Source organism: Bombyx mori, chromosome 18, assembly GCF_030269925.1.
Source record: "Bombyx mori chromosome 18, ASM3026992v2".
NCBI classification, from domain to species: Eukaryota; Metazoa; Arthropoda; class Insecta; order Lepidoptera; family Bombycidae; genus Bombyx; species Bombyx mori.
Window position 1 is genome coordinate 9,482,928 of NC_085124.1, and position 16,614 is coordinate 9,499,541.

Sequence of the window (16,614 nt, forward strand, 5' to 3'; positions counted from 1 at the left end):
TTCATAAAAAAACATAAATCACGTTCCCGCCAAAAAGTCCTAGCTAATATCTATTGATTTTTTGTTGTTTTTGAAATTCAATAGGCATCCCAGGCATAATATGTACTACTTTTAAAGCTTTGTGAGAAAAGATCGAATTTTTTATTACATTTCCTGCATACTTCATCAACTTTATAAAACTTATAATCACATTTGACCTCTATGCGTTTCCAAACCATTCACCCGAACGGAATGAAACTTGATACAATTATTATTGGCTGGTTTCTGTCTTAAACAGTATATCTACGATGCTCATCCGACCGCGACGGGGCAACGCAAAGCCGCCGTCGCCGCGTCGCCCGAAACATCTCTTGTTCGGATCGACGAATTAGGATTACGAAGAGTTTGACGAGCGTACTAACTCATAGACACAGCCCACTGAGCTTCTCGCGGATCTTCTCAATGTGTCGCGATTCCGATCCGGTGGTAGATTCTGCGAAGCACTGCTCTTGCTAGGGCTAGTGTTAACAAATTCTCTCAGGTTGAGTCCGTGATCTCACCCACCCGTCCAGACGTAGCTGGAATAGCTTCTTAGGCTACCAGCCGGGGTCGCGCCGACCCCCGGCAGCGCCTGTGTGCGAAACCCATGAAGCGCCTCCTAATTTTACGAATCTTCATTTTCAATGTATTTTTTTAATTATTTGTTAATTTTTGACTTATTGTTTTGACGTAAATCTTGGAATGCTTGTACTATTAATGAATTATGTATATGTTTTGTTATTTACAAGTTATATGTTGTGCCTATTGTACCTACTTATTTATCGATACTCCACTACAAAGAATTTGTTGTTGTGTAAGTGTAACGTACCTAAATAATTTCAATGGCAGCGCCCTTAATGTCTTGGCACCTGTGTGCACACCGCACACTTCGCACATAGAGGTGGCGCGGCGGCGCGGCCCTGCTACCAGCGAATAGGTAGGGGAAAAAACTACGATAACTAGTGCGCGTGGAGTTTCAAGAAATTAATTCTCTTCAGTTTTATAGAAATAATAAGCTACAACACCAAAATTATATCAAAAAAGATTTATTTTCAATTGAATGCAAAAATATTCGCACAATTGACATGTTTTAGTTAATTCTAGTTGGAAAAGCAAGATACACTACAAATTATGATTAAAGGTGATACACAATCACCAGAAAAACAATTCTGTCGATCACTGAAAAAGGAGCTTGAAACGAACTTACATTCTACTCTTAGCACAATATTGCTACAGACTTCATTACCTAGTTAGTCGCGTATAAATAAGTTTACATTCGTACTTTTTAACGGAGTTTATTTCAAGCCTCTTTTTGTAAGGTATCGCGTAACCGTAATCCAGCAGTAAAGTCATATTACAAACGTATTAATGTTACTGTAAATAAAAAGTCATTCTTTTGACAAACATCCATTTGTGAATTTCATCGGTGGCAAAAGCGGTACACGAGGTAAAGAATTTGAACGCGGCGATCGTGGTTCACGGGGAGACCGAGGACATCTCGACGTCGGGTAAGGTCGGACGCGTAGTTCTTCGGTACTCCGAAAATTGTTACGAAGTACGCGACCTCTATAAAGCGACGTCACCGACGTTTCTTGCAACAGGCATCTAAAATTTACAATGAACTTATCATGTCTGTAATATTTAAATCCTTACTCTAAGGCGTATTGGACTAGACCCATTTTCTATTGGACTACGCTACTGAAGACTCACTTCTCTAATTCTGAAAGTTGCTGTTTTGGAGTAGATGCAGCGACAGGTCTTGCCCTTCCAAGCTTAGCGCGCGTCGTTTGCAGCATCTGTTGCGTCACCAAGGGTTGCGAATTATCTTTTGGCTTTGCTCGAACAGGATTATCCTGCAATACGTTAAATTTTCTTCATATTGAAATTTGAAATTTTATTACAGCCCACCCATCTTATATAAAATCTGAAAATTCCTCCTAATTAAAATAAAATAACCCCCCAACTTGTACAAAAATAATTTTATCCCGATTGGACCTATTCGCAAAAGTCTCTGATAGTTCAAGTAGGTACCTTAGTTTTCCTTAACTTCACATTGGCTATATCCTGTGGTGTAATAGTGAGACGAGGGCCAGCGATTCTCGGAGGCGCTGATCCACACCTCGGCAAAGTGTGTGACCTCACTGGCAATTTCGAAACTGGTTGAGGTGGTGGTGGCGGAGGCGGCGGCGGCGGTGGCGGTGGAGGCGGAGGCGGAGGTGGCGGTCCTTGTGGCCCCGGCTGTTTCCTATCTTCTCTAGATTATTTCATTTAGTTAGTATAAAGTTCAAAGTTCTTGACAGTCCACCGGTGGCGATTAAGCTTATACCTATATACGATGTTTGTATTTACGAATGTCCCACTCTTTAAACCAAAATGAACAAAAGGGTATGTGTATATACTATGGTTGCAGCAACCAGTAAGAAAGATAAAATTACAATTTCTCGTAGGTACGAGAAAGTTAGCCACGGAAGAAAAAGTTAATAACAACAATGCTACTACATAACAATAATGCTACTAGCTTTTTCTACCGGATTCGCTCGCAATACAATCAAACCTAAAATTAATGGAGGATATAAAAATTATAAAGAGTGGGCTAAAGTAAATACCTGCACACTGATACTATTAATAAAACGAATTTTAATGAGAACGGCAGTTCAACTATAGATGAATAAACATACCTTCATGCGCCCTTATACTCTACAAAATGTAGTGTGAATTTGAAGTCGATCATACACTTTTATGTTAATTCGAAAATGGAGTAAGTTTTGTTTAAAATGTATATGCTAAACTTTAGCACCCTATTATTTAAATCTTATATAGGCAATGTGGTAGAGCGTATTTTATTGCGAGGTTTGGGTAAGAACATTTTACCTGTTTACCTACCCCAGGTCTTGGGATGGCCATTATACCATACAACTGAGATTTCGACCTAAAGTTTACGTTTGGATGCTACACTTTCTGATAACCACTTGGCACTAGGTATTTTTTATTTTTTATTTCTTAGATGGGTAGACAAGCCCACCTGGTGTTAAGTGGTTACTGGAGCCCGTAGACATCTAGAACGTAAATGCGCTACCCACCTTGAGATATAAGTTCTGCGGTCTCAGTATGGTTACAATGGCTGCCCCACCCTTCAAACCGAAACGCATTACTGCTTCACGGCAGAAATAGGCGGGGCGGTGGTACCTATCCGTGCGGACTCACAAGATCTCCTACCACCAGTAATAACGCCAATTATAATTTTGCGGGTTTGATTTTTATTACACGACGTTATTCCTTCACCGTGGAAATCAATCGTGAACATTTGTTTATAAGTACGTATTTCATTAGAAAAATTGGTACCCGCCTAGCCTGCGGGATTCGAATACCGTTGCATCGCTAGATACGAATGCCACGACGAACTTAAAGAGGGCGCGAGCAATAAATAAAACAAAAGATAAAGCTGTGCAATTGAAGTATTACATTTCCGTCTTTACGTCAACAGTTTTGAAGATATAGTTGACGTTTTGATTGTTAGCCTGCCTACTGCCAGTAACCTCGAGGGGTTATTCTGGCTTCACCTTGTGTAATTATGATACAAAAGTCTATACCCCTTGAGGTGAATTAAAAAACGAACACTCGTTTTGTTATTGTTAGTATAGCCGGTAGAGGCAAAGAGACCTGTCTTAAAGAGGGTACAAATTTAAAAAGTGTGTAGTTTTTTTAATTGCCTTTTTTTAATTACCTTGTAAACCGAAAATAACCCCTAAGGTTATGGAAGTAGTAGTTGCAAAAGAAGCGAAGTTTATTTAGTGGAAACAATTATTTAAAGTAATAACTTTTGGCGATATCTTTGAAATTATACCACTTTCTATGATGGCGTCACCCTAAGCGGTCGCTTTTCGACAGACACTTTTTCATACAGAGAGTGCTGCTGACCTTTAGTCTCCATATTTGGTATACTCAAAATTTCATATTAAATATGTTGGTATATAAGATAACGAACGGCACACATTTAATATTTACCTAAGCTTATTCTCGAGTTCTTCAATTTTCGACATCATCTTCGTCATTCCTTCCCTGAGCATTTCATTTTCCTTAGCAAGCCGTGTCTGTTTCATGTCTACTTCTTCAAGGAACTTTCTCAATTCCTTCATTTCTTCTGTTGATTTTTCGTTGCATTCTCTCTGAGATATCGGAGCTCGATGAACGTCGTTGTAAAGACCGGTCAGTGACTCGAAGCCCTGAAAACGTAAATTCCCCAATAACATTTTATTATCTCTCAGCCATTTTCCTCCAATCTCTATTCATAAATAAGTACTTTGGTTTTGTATGTTTATGAAAGTATCGTTTCGTATGTGTATGTTTATTAAAACATGCTTATTTTAAAGCAAAAATAATTGTAGTCACTTTTTATGCAAAAATATTGTAGTCACTTTAGACTACAATATTTTTACATACAAGAAACTTTTGCATTTATGCGCTTGTACCTATTTATTTTTAGCTGTTGTACCTATGACTTTTATGCAAACTACGGTTCAATGAATAAAAAAAATCGGATCTGAAATATCATTTAAAAATTTAAAGATTGATTTTATTCTAGAAAGAGAGTGCAGTATTTTGTACAATGACGTCAATGTTCAAGAGAGCGATTCAAGTATTTGGGGGAACGTTTCTCATGAATAACCAAAGATGCATAGCCTTAAGGACCTCAGAACAGTGTTAGCCGATGTCGATGGTAAATAAAAAAATTAGAACACGCATATTCATAGATTATAAACTTAATATATTGCATATTCATAAGCATTAGGTTGAATAAAAATGACATAAGTACCCAATTCCAAGAAAGAAATTTTGGTCACTCAGACAAATTTTAAAAGGAGACTACTCAATAAACCTTAAGAAAACTGTATTAGACACCTGTATACTGCCTTGTCTACTGTATGGCTGCCAAACTTGGGTATACACGACAAGAGCAAAACAAAGAATCACAACAACACAAAGAGCTATGGAGAGAAGTATACTAAACATAAGAAAAATTCAAAAAGTCAGGAGCAAAGTAATAAGACAGAAAACAAAGATGACAGATGCCCTCACACAAGCTCTAAAATTGAAATGGCAGTGGGCAGGTCACGTATTGAGATACACAGACACCAGGTGGACAGTCAACACTACAATCTGGAAAGGGCCAATCGGCAAAAGAAGGGTAGGGAGACCGAAAAGACGATGGGCTGACGACATAACCGAAATAATAGGAAAAGACTGGCAAACGATCGGCAAGGACAGAGATCAGTGGAAAGGACTGGAGGAGGCCTTCACCCGAGGAGGGGTCCATATCCAATAACAAAAATTAACTCGTACTAACATTTAGACAATAAGCATTAATAACTAACTAAACACTAACAAATAAATACCACATTGCAAATGAAAGTTCAGGATAAGGAAATACAGGCTTTTTTATTTTTATTTTTTATTTTATTTTTATTTATTAAGTACCCAATTATAATTAAAACTGATGCCCGAAAAGCCCACCCACGGTTTCACCTGTGATAACAATCTTCGCTTTAGATCGCGGTTTTGCGAAATATGAACATAACAAAAATGCTTAGCCTAATACTTTAATGAATATATATTTTTTACTATGCCGAGATGACTTATAACGTTTCTAATTTACGATCACACTGCTTTCATAATTAAGGCTCCTACCGAAGAAGAATCTACACCGAAACATTCCAATTCATAACGAAAAATGATATGGCACATAATACAATTTTCACCCCAGCAGCTCAAACATGCCGCTTTTGCTGCAAGACAACAGTGAACAAAACACGATTTTGATTCGAGCGTGGGTCAAAGTAGCTTTTTAATTTTTCAATCTTCAGTGCCACAAATTGACATTGTTCAGCCATAAATTTGAAACATTTGAATTTTACTGTGCTCTGTCTCTTTCACATGCATATAAAAAGCGAGTGAAAAAAAATAAACCCCTTCGAAATTCGATTTTGGAATTCGACCTCAAAGAAAACACGTTCGGAAACGCGTAATACTACCTTAAAATTTAAAGATATTTGTAATAAAGAAATTACACTTTTTTTTAATAGTTATTTCAATCTATTCCTTTCTATGTTTCCTAAGTAATATGTTTTCTCACTGCAGAGGTGAAAATTTATGTGTGCTACACTGGGGCAAAGTTTTTTGCATCTCGTGGCGTTGAGTCCCTCACTACGCTCAGGATTCTAGCATGGAATCACTCGCTACGCTCGTGAATCAATCATAGCATCCTTCACTTGCTCGGGATTCAAAATCAGCACTCGAAACAAAGAACAACTTTGCTCCTTATTGCACAAATAACTATTAATCAACTAACCTTTTTTCCAATCCAAGTACAGAGGTCAACGATCTTCCACGATTTGGCCTTAACATTGCGCCGGTTGTTCCTCTCCTTCCGAGGTGTACCACCTGACAACGTGAACCATTCCATCTCACTTAACAGATTTGAATCTAACGCACATTCAAACTCCAATTCTAGTTTGACACTAGTATCTTCTTTATATCCACTCATTTTTAATTAAACTTTTAAACACTAACGCTACAATAGTTCAATACAGTTAAACTCTTTATTTAGCTCGTTTTAATAATATGTACGTAAATTAATTTAGATTAAAACAATAAAAACTCAAAATATTATTCAGGCAATTGACTCGAGTCTCATCCGTTAGTCTCAAACTCGTATTGATAATTAAGATCAGAATGATGATGTCAACGCTATATACGTGAGCAGGCAAGGCTGACTGATGTTTATAAAATTAAAAAAATATCATCTGAGATAACTCCGTTAAATTCTTGTGACTCGTGGATAGCATATTATTATGATGTAGTTTATCTGTTTCAATGTGTTTTTAAAGGTATGTTGTTTATCGTAGGTCAAAAGTCAAAACGAAACAACAACTACTGGAAAGAATTACGTAAAAGTTGAATTTTGTACCTAATTGTATCGAATACATAGGCACTGTTCGTAATGCAATTCAGATAACGTGAATAAGATAATAGGTGAATAATTAAAAAATCTACATATTTAAGTACCTAAGCGTACAATGTGCGAACGTTACTCTAATATAAGAACAAAGAAATCAATCTCTATATACTTTTTATAAATAGAAAAAAAGTTAATATTTTCAAAACGTTTGCTAAACATTTATGTTAATAATATAAGTTTGGTATTACGTTGCCTGGGAATGACAGAACATAAAATACGAATACGATCTCAATGTAACCGAATTATTTTCATGCTAAGAGGCCGGCTGAACATTATTTCGCGCACCTGACGGTAAGTGCTGATGTCTTAACAATCGGGCAAATTTAAAACAGGAAGAATCCACTTTATTTCCTATTACACTTATTTTAAATTAAATGTACCTAGGAAGACTCAATAGTGACACTAAGAGGTGTGAAAAATAGTATTTATAATATTTATACTTAAAAAGTATTTATAACAACGTTTAAGTTAAGTTATTTATTGGGTAGGTAGTGTAAGTTTTGAACTCTATTACAAATGAAGTTTAATACAAAATGTAATATCTTAAATTGAAAAAAAAAATCGAGGCTCAAAAAGGAACGTTTTAAAACTTAAATCGATTTTATTACCTGGAGAGCTATTTTGAGAATGATTGAGTCTGGATATATTCATAGGCTTTCTTGATCTCTGAATAGCGTCTCTAAATAAGTTAGTTTCGGATTTCAATCGTCTTTTCCGTACTTTATAAGAATGGCTACTGTTAACTGATTTAAATGAAACATCAGAAGTACTGGATAATTGACAAGATGAAACCGATTGGGTAACAGAGTTCTTGTGATCAGTCAAATCTGATGAGCTCGATGTACAAGATTCTGTACACTTCGTCTTTTTCCATGGCCTCGAATCCTTTTCATCTCCATCGCTGGAGTTTCGTCGATAACGCTTGCTCGCCAATGATTGTTGAAAGTTTTCATTGCCATTAGATAATAAATCGTTTATATTAAAGTCTTTACTGAACGACAAACTCGCGTCATTGACACTGCCGTTGTACGGTAGCGTTACATATGTTTCTGTTTGTGTCGAACTATCCGTCAAGTTCCCAGAAGTTGAACTTGCTTCGTCACCGAGCACGATACTTACGAAAGGCGGCGTATCGTTGTTTTCTTTACATATCTCATGCAGGGATGAATAATAGCTGCGATCCCAAGAAACAATCGATTCCTGCTGAGAGCTTTTACGCATCACTTCAATAGAACTGTTGTGAAAAATCCCAACGTCTTCAGTTATGTCCATGACATTTGATTTAAAAAAAAATTCAGTCTCTAATGCCATGATTTTGTCAGAAACGTAACTTATCTTAAAACAGGTTTGTTTACTGATTCGTGTTGGGTTTTTTTTCATTTATTTAGAGATCGCTGTATAATCTTAAACTTAGTGTAATGAAAATTTACACAACAGTTGATTTGATGGTTACTTGGTCACCTGTTGTCAGAAATTTATGACTACTATTCTTACTACCTTCATATGGAAATAATTTAACCACAGAGAGGTTTTCGTGGTTCTATTAGTCCTATTAATCTGTTTAATTGTTAAAAGCTACTGGTTTTTCATCTGGATTACGTTGAAGTTTAAATTGCTTGCCCGTATCCATGTCCACGAGATAAGTTGAAAAAATATGGCATTCTTATTAAAAATACAAAAACTGCCATTTTTTTAAATGTTTTTAATTTTTATGATGCATATTTTGTAATTATTGATATGTGAAATCCAGCCACGCTTTCTTATGACCCGAAAAATAATAATATGAAAATAATACTAAAAAAATATGAAAACATGTCCTCAATCTGTTGTCTCGAGGTGGGTGCATAGATTATTGTATGGTGGGTGGCGGTATTAACGTTATGTTAAGGGTCCGGCATGCAATCCCTTAACATCTGATGATCCGTGTCTTGTATAGCGATTGTCCTATCTCTCAAACTCGGACACATGATTGCTTCGCGTGAAATATAGACCGTTACATACGAGACGTGAAACCTAGCCCATAGACACAATCCACTGAGTTTCTCGCCGAATCTTCTCAGTGGGTCAATATTCCAATCCGATAGTAGATTCAGCGAGCGATTGCTCTTGCTAGGGCTAATTTTAGCAAATTCTCTCAGGTTGAACCCGTGAGCTCACCTACCTGACCGAGCGTAGGTAGGTAGGGGAAAACAGGTTATCGTACACATGCGAGCTCCAAACATGCTCTACTACCAGCAAATGCTCTTTTGGATTTTATTTTATTATTTTTTTGCTGCTTCGTCTATTCGCACATTACATCGAGTCGTATTTACTCTTTATTACAATTCGTGTTCGACCTAAGCCTATAAATTTATAAAATCTCAAGACCGGACAGCCAAGCTTAGACCAGTGTCGATAATTTTTAAAACCAAAAAAAATTATAGTAGAATGAAACCCATTAGAAAAGGAGGGGAATATTATAAAAATGATAGGAAAAATTATTTACGGGCGATCTAAGGTCGGGAAGGGGATCGGGGGGGGGGGGGGGTGCGTTTAAGGGTAAAAAACGGTTTTTCTCGATTTCCGGCAAAACTAAAAGTCCTATGGAAAAAAGTCAAATGGCAAAGTTGTAGGTAATAAAAAGATCTAACACTTTTGTATTTACACTTTTTTCACATAACCTCAAAATTTATGTGAAAAATTCAAAAACCAAGTTTTTGGTTTTTTATTTTTATCCTTTTCAAAAAAAAACTTTTTTCACGAATATTGGTGAAAACTTACCTTTTTATGTCCCAAATACGCTGTAATTTATTTGATTAGAAATATTTATTTTTTCACCTTATTTTGTATTAATATCGAAAAAGTACCCTAATTTTCAATCAAAAATTCACCCGTCAAAATATCAGCTTTTAAAAAATAATATTAGAATTGGAGTTTTTTTTGGATTTTTTGCATTTTCTGAGAAGATTTACTGTAGTAACATATTTTTTTTTTTACCATCGGAAAGGAGAGATTTCAACGAACAGAAAACACACCAACTTTTTAAAAAAAGCTTTAAAGCTAAAAATTATCGACACTGGTCTATCCCCCCCCCATCCCTCAGATCGCCGGTAAATTATTTTTCCTTCCATTTTTATAATATTATAATTTTTTTCTCTTTTTATTATTTTTAAAGGCTTCTACCCTGGTCTAGTTGCCTAAAGTAAAGAGGTAAGCCCATCATCACACAACACACCACAGCCTTCATCGATGTTAAGTACAGCTCTTATATTGTCAAACGTGAGTGGGTCCATGTAAATTTTGTATAGGTCCTTCTGTAAAAGGGCATTGTTTTGCTAACAAAGTAATTTTAATGTCATTTTCGTGATATGTGAAGATGCTAATTTAAAAGAAAGTTTGAAAGCCTTTGATTAGGTATAAAATACAATTTAGGCCAGGGGTGGGCAAAAGCCGGCCCGCGGGCCGGATCCGGCCCTTTTGCTAATTTTATCCGGCCCGTTGAAAAATTCCGCACATAAATTTTTTTAAACTCTTTTATGAGATTTTGTTGACATCAGCATTAAAAAAGCATATGCGGTAAAAAAGCATATGCGGTATAGTCCTCCGGCCCGGGAGACATTTTGAAAATTTCATTTTGGCCCGCGCTTTAAAGTATTTGCCCACCCCTGATTTAGGCCCATTATTCACTTTAACTAAAACTACACCTCGCAAAAAAAATACTGTCAACTTATTTATATTATGGGTCTTAAGTACCATAATATTATCTATGGTTAAATTTGACATGCCAAATGACATGAACTTGAAATTACCGATCGTTAATATTGTAAACAATAAGAACGAGTTTGATTTTGTTTTTTTTAGAATAATGCATAGTATTACTTTTAGATGAAATAGAAAAATGCGCTGTTCTTACAGGAAAAAAATAATATATGGAGTTATAACAATACTAATTTTTATAATATTTTCTCATCCTGGTTTGTATGGTAGAAGTTCATATGAATTCATTGAAAAACACAATATACTCAAATATTTACACGAAGAAGTTAATGTGAACTTAACTAGCAATGCATTTACAAATTGTGATTATCACGATATTATAAATGACGAAACAACTTTATCACCAAACTTAATAGAAGGAGATTTAGTAGAGGGTCATGGCATCAGAGACGGGGGTGAATATATACCACAAGACTGCAGACCAAAATTTAGTACAGCAATCATCGTACCTTATCGGTGAGAAAAGTTTCGTGGATAATTACATAAAATGGATTTTCATATTTCAAATTAATTCATAATATCGCTTTTAAAGTGACAGGGCAGAACAACTTCGTGGGTTCCTGGTATACATGCACACGTTCTTTCGCCGCCAACGGATACACTATCGAATATTCATAATAGAACAAGTAGATTCCCGTCCATTCAACAGAGCAAAGCTGTTGAATATTGGAGCTGCGGCAGCAATTAATGCAGGGTTCCCTTGCATTGTTCTTCATGATGTTGACCTATTACCACTGAGGCCATCCAATCTATATGCGTGTACAAAACAACCAAGGCACATGTCCTCTAGCATCAACAAATTTAGGTTTACTTATGTTTACTAATTATTTGCCTAATATATCTTTGAATATCTAGTTTCTAGTAGTCAATTGCTTCCTATAGACAATTCATTATATTTTCGCTTTACAGTACAACAAACTATAAGCACTTCGACATTTATTGCAGATTTGTGCTTCCATATTTGACTCTTTTTGGTGGGGTGATATCGATAAGAACTAGTCAATACAAAATGGTAAACGGAATGAGTAACGAGTACTTTGGTTGGGGTGCTGAGGATGATGATTTATACAGCCGCCTTCGAGCTTGTAATTTTAAAATTTGCAGGTTTGGACCTGAGATTAGTCAGTACCATATGTTTAGCCACAAGTTACAAAGGAAAGGGTAAGTTCCACATACATAACTAAATTTAGATTATATGAGTCGACTAGTATCAAAGCCGGCAATGTGACTTTTGGACAATTACTGGTAAATCAGAAAAACGAATTATTGACTTTGTATTTCATTGGCAGTCACAAAACTCTTCGGAACGACATCTTAGATAAATAACAGGTTAAGTATTAACCTTTATTTAATGCAGGTTTTGAACCGTATTCTTTGAAGGAGACAATTATATTCAAATCAATCTGTATTGACATATCAATAACATTTTTTTGTCCAAATGCACACATTGCCACCTTTGATAATAGACGACTCATATATCTGATCTTAAATCAACGTCTAAAAATGAAAAAAAAAAAATTATAGAATGTTTACTACAAGAAACTTCAAACAATGTAGTACTGCTTTTAACAGCATGTCTACTGTTCATTGTATGTAATGATAAAAAAAATTACAGAAAATTAAGAAGTGATCTGTTAAGTTTTGCAAGAAAAAGGATGGCAGCAGATGGATTAAGTTCTTTACACTATTTAGAAGTGGCCACAGTATTGCATCCATTATTTACACATATCATGGTTGATTTGTAATATATATCAAAAATTCATATCACAATATGTCTAGCTTTATGAAACTATTGTACCTGGATATAGTGACTTATGATTATTTTAAGGTAATTTTATTTAGAATAATGCATGCATGCATTGCATGTTTACTTAAAAAAACCTGAATTATTTAATATGTTGTGTTTAGTAAGTTTCTGATATTAAAATAATTGTTTGAAGCTGTTGGAATATTAGTAAATATTGAATTAGTGAAATTTTAGACTGTGTTAAACGGCACATGATAATGTAATTGATTCTTCAAGGACATGCTCAACAAAAACTCTTGAGGTATATTAGGACTATAAAGTTTAATTTAAATTAGATAGAAGAAAAGTTCAAACATAATCAACTAGTACATTAAGCACCTATCATAATATTGGTTATATAGATCTAAGTATTGTTGATACAAAAATAATCTATGGTTGTGTTCACAGCACAATATTCATATTTCAATATTTCAGTAGATGTCATGACAATAACAAAAAATATCATACTGTACTTTATGTGTTGTATTTTTGAATAAATTAAAATATTACTATTTATTCTGTGCATATGAGAAGTTGTCTTTGTCAAATTTTCAAAATTAATTTTAGAACCATTTTGAACAAAATACTTCAATACCTAATGTCAATTTGAAACAATTTGAAAGCTTTATGAAATAACTTTAGACAATAAATTACTATTAGAGTACATTTGAGTAATTAATTACGTGTACATTATATAATTCATTCACTAAAATTAATAATGTAATAAAAAAACTAAATAATAATTAGATTATTATTTAAGATTTAATTTTTATCACTAAATAAAATTATTTTAAAGAGCACTGCTGTGAAACAAACTTTAAAATAATTTAGACATATCATAGTGGGTCAGAAGGTATTATTCTCATATTTATTTTATTTATTTACTCATAAAAAAATTGGCATGACAAATATGTTTAGTCACATAAAACTGTTTTCAGTTTTTTTATATATTCTAATTTTGTCACTAAGAATTGAACAGTGCAATGAAGGTAAATGTTAACCAAATAATAAACTGATTTCTTGTTTTACAAATTTATTTGGCATCAATGTTTGCACAGCTAATGGTCCCAAATCACAGAAAAAAATTAAACTTAGTTAAACTAAAATTTGTGCTGCAAACTACACAGTGTAGTAATGGTTTGACTTGATGAAATGCATAGGATTTTTTCATTAAATGCAAAAAATATATAATGCATATTAAGATTTAGTAGCTGCAATATATCTTTGATTTATTGTTATTAAAATATCCACACCGTTGAATTCTATTACACTTCTAGCACCATTTTTATTTAAATATTAAATTGCACCACAACCAAATTATTAATGAAGCAGCACTCAATCATCAAAGGATAAAATAGTAAAAATTAACTTAAAACTAACATAGTTTAAGTCATAAAATATTTACAAACCAATTGTCTAATTATATCCATTTACCCTGTAATTTTATTACATTTATAAACATGTTTATTTTGCTTGAAAATATACCATTATGATATTAAGAAGGAAAACAAAGTTAATATAAATCAGATACGAATAATTAAAAATAATAATATTTTAGGTTACAAAAAGGTAGATGAAAGAAACTATGAAAGAACATTATGTGAAAAGGATAATCAAAGAATATCTTATTTCTGTCATGTACGTTACATAATTAATAATATGCCATTTATGCCATGAAAGTATAACTATACATGTGCTTTAAGGTACATTGTGTACTAAAACTAATTGTAGTCCATTATTATGTATAAAATATGACATAGTGTAATTTACGAAACTAATTTTGACTCAAAGTTTACCATTCAATAAATTCATTTAAATTAAATGAATGGAGTCTGTCACTATCACCAAAAAGTTTATAACTATTCAATATTCAAGTCTATTTCTGTATAACCCCTATTTTTAAGGCTGTAATTTGAATCTATGGTCTCAAAACAAGCATGCTCACAAGGCCGAGCACAAATGAGAAGACTAGCTTAAGATTGGCACCAATATGAAGCCAGTCAGGCCACTGTGACTTTACCGCTTGTTCCGGTTGTGTTGGTAATAGCAATGCAGCTATACAACATATACTCACTGCTACTGCTACCATGTTTGTTGGTTGATGCTCCCTGAAATAAATTTATTACAGAAAAGTTTATTTTGTTGTTTAAAATTTTGTTTACAACTTGTAAACATTAAAACAGTGAGTAAACTAATATAGTACTATACAATGTAGATTATTTCTTTAATGGCATTGTCTTCTGTAATAGGTTATTTTTTTCTTTTAACTGACTGCTGAAGGAGGTGATGTTTTTAATTAAATGTTAAAAACCTAACAATTTAATATGGTCAAAAAACTTGTTTACCTGTGGTGTCCTGTATGATTACATGAGATTTTTGTATGATCCTCAGTAGGTCTAATTGGTGCAGCTCTGGATGCTATTGGATGAAAGTTTTCACCAAAACTTTCTTGGTTCGTACTTGATGGTTCACCTTCAATAAGTTTGGTTGGAATGTCTCTTTTTCCCAGAGCCTGAACAGAGTATATAAAATACCTATTTATTTGTTGGAAAATGGTTATAAGTTAATTGTATATTCAATTTAGAAATAATAGTAACAACTGATATGGTTTCTATAGTCTAGTTATGTCCTTGTATTAAATTTCAAATTTTATAATAAATTGTGGTTAATTGATATAGCCAGAATTCCAACCCAACAATACGAAATAATATAATCTCCAACTAAAGTAAAAATTTAAGTGAACTTCCCTGGTTTTTATAAATGATATATTGGATGCTTAAATGTGCAGTTTGTAAATTTATAAATGTCTTTCAATTGTGGTACTGAATGCTGAAGGAAACTTATATGTCACGCAGATTGTAAAAATGTTACGTGTCTGTCCTTGAAATCAAAATTTGAATTCCCCAGTAACCTAGTTTAATAAGCTATGCAACAGCCTACCTATACAAATTATCACAGAAAAGTCAAAAGTACAGGCTATAAAAGAGAAGGCTCAATCAGCTGAAGACCAAATATTTGTTGCTGGTCAATACACAAGCTCCAACTTACTGTTCAAATGTATGTACAACCAATTATTAATTTCTACTGTAAAATTTGATGTGATATGTTATAAACAGTAAAACAGCCATTCATAAATTAGTTATTGAGACTTTAATTTTGTATTTCCTCTGTATTATACTACCTACTGGTAGTAGAATTCTTATTCTATGATTTTTATACCGCCCAAAGGGCTGTTTATGTATTTATATTAATAAAAAATACTTTAGATAAAATAACATTAATATTGGGATGAATAATTTTGTTACTAATTACCTGCTGAGTATTTCTGTCAAACATAGTTATTCTGAATTTTTCTATTGTGTCGCAATGTGAAACAGATGGTTGTGTGTAACGTACGACAATATCAATACAGCTTTGTGGAGCGATCACACCCTCTGGGTCGATGACTGTAAACTTGTTTGGTGACGTACATAATACTGAAATTAAAAAGAACCACGTTACGATAAAAAGCTATTCAAAGAATCCGCACAAAAAATATACGAATTTCTCACCTTTGAAATTTACAGAGAAATCATAAGGATTGTAAACAGTTAACAACTGTTTATGAGTGTGTCTGGCGTTAAGGTAAAATTCTAAGGAAACAGGAAATACAAACACTGGAAAATTTTTCATATTTCATAGAAAGTTTACTTTTCTATTTTCTCAGGAAAACAATAAGCCAATATGTATTATGTACGTAATATCAACAATAACAAATTTCGTCGACTCGTAAAATTGCACAGATTTTGACAGTTACGTTTACGTATTTGACGTTTGTCATTTTAGTTGTTTGATTCGTCCATTGGGTAAGCAAAGGCAATTTATAGCGCAAACAATTTTTTTTTTTTAACAAAAGCCTTTTGTACGAAATGGGGAATGGAATGGAATTTAATGAGGTTAGTTAGTACAAAACTGTAGGTGCTATATGAAATGAAATAATGGAAACTTTCAAGCTCAATGAACTCAATCGTGTTTTTAGACCTCGACGTCCGACCTGTTC

The 16,614-nt window shown here is 33.8% G+C and overlaps 2 protein-coding genes and 1 long non-coding RNA gene across 7 annotated transcripts in view; 1 reads left to right on the forward strand and 2 right to left on the reverse strand.

The window, feature by feature from the left end:
• The window catches only part of LOC134200577 (uncharacterized), a 481,544-nt gene that overhangs the window by 11,899 nt on the left and 453,031 nt on the right, over window positions 1–16,614 (reverse strand). The gene's annotated exons all lie outside the window — the stretch shown is intronic.
• Window positions 1,049–10,144, reverse strand: LOC101741919 (proline-rich protein 11). Of its 2 annotated transcripts, XM_004928252.5 has the most exons (6): window positions 7,642–10,090; window positions 6,365–6,456; window positions 4,024–4,241; window positions 2,050–2,272; window positions 1,729–1,871; window positions 1,049–1,623 (listed from the first exon to the last, which is right to left on the reverse strand). In XM_004928252.5, exons 1-6 carry the CDS (start codon window positions 8,411–8,413, stop codon window positions 1,407–1,409), a joined length of 1,665 nt encoding a protein of 554 aa, XP_004928309.1. In that variant the 5' UTR covers window positions 8,414–10,090; the 3' UTR covers window positions 1,049–1,406. The 2 variants fall into 2 exon arrangements, with proteins under 2 accessions (XP_004928309.1, XP_062529690.1); XM_062673706.1 differs by having other exon boundaries at window positions 6,365–10,144.
• LOC101742217 (beta-1,4-N-acetylgalactosaminyltransferase bre-4) lies at window positions 10,911–13,607 on the forward strand. Of its 3 annotated transcripts, none has more exons than XM_021349397.3 (4): window positions 10,911–11,245; window positions 11,322–11,594; window positions 11,735–11,950; window positions 12,405–13,607. In XM_021349397.3, exons 1-4 carry the CDS (start codon window positions 10,911–10,913, stop codon window positions 12,532–12,534), a joined length of 954 nt encoding a protein of 317 aa, XP_021205072.2. In that variant the 3' UTR covers window positions 12,535–13,607. The 3 variants fall into 3 exon arrangements, with proteins under 3 accessions (XP_021205072.2, XP_062529693.1, XP_021205074.2); XM_062673709.1 differs by having other exon boundaries at window positions 11,328–11,594; XM_021349399.3 differs by lacking the exon at window positions 11,322–11,594.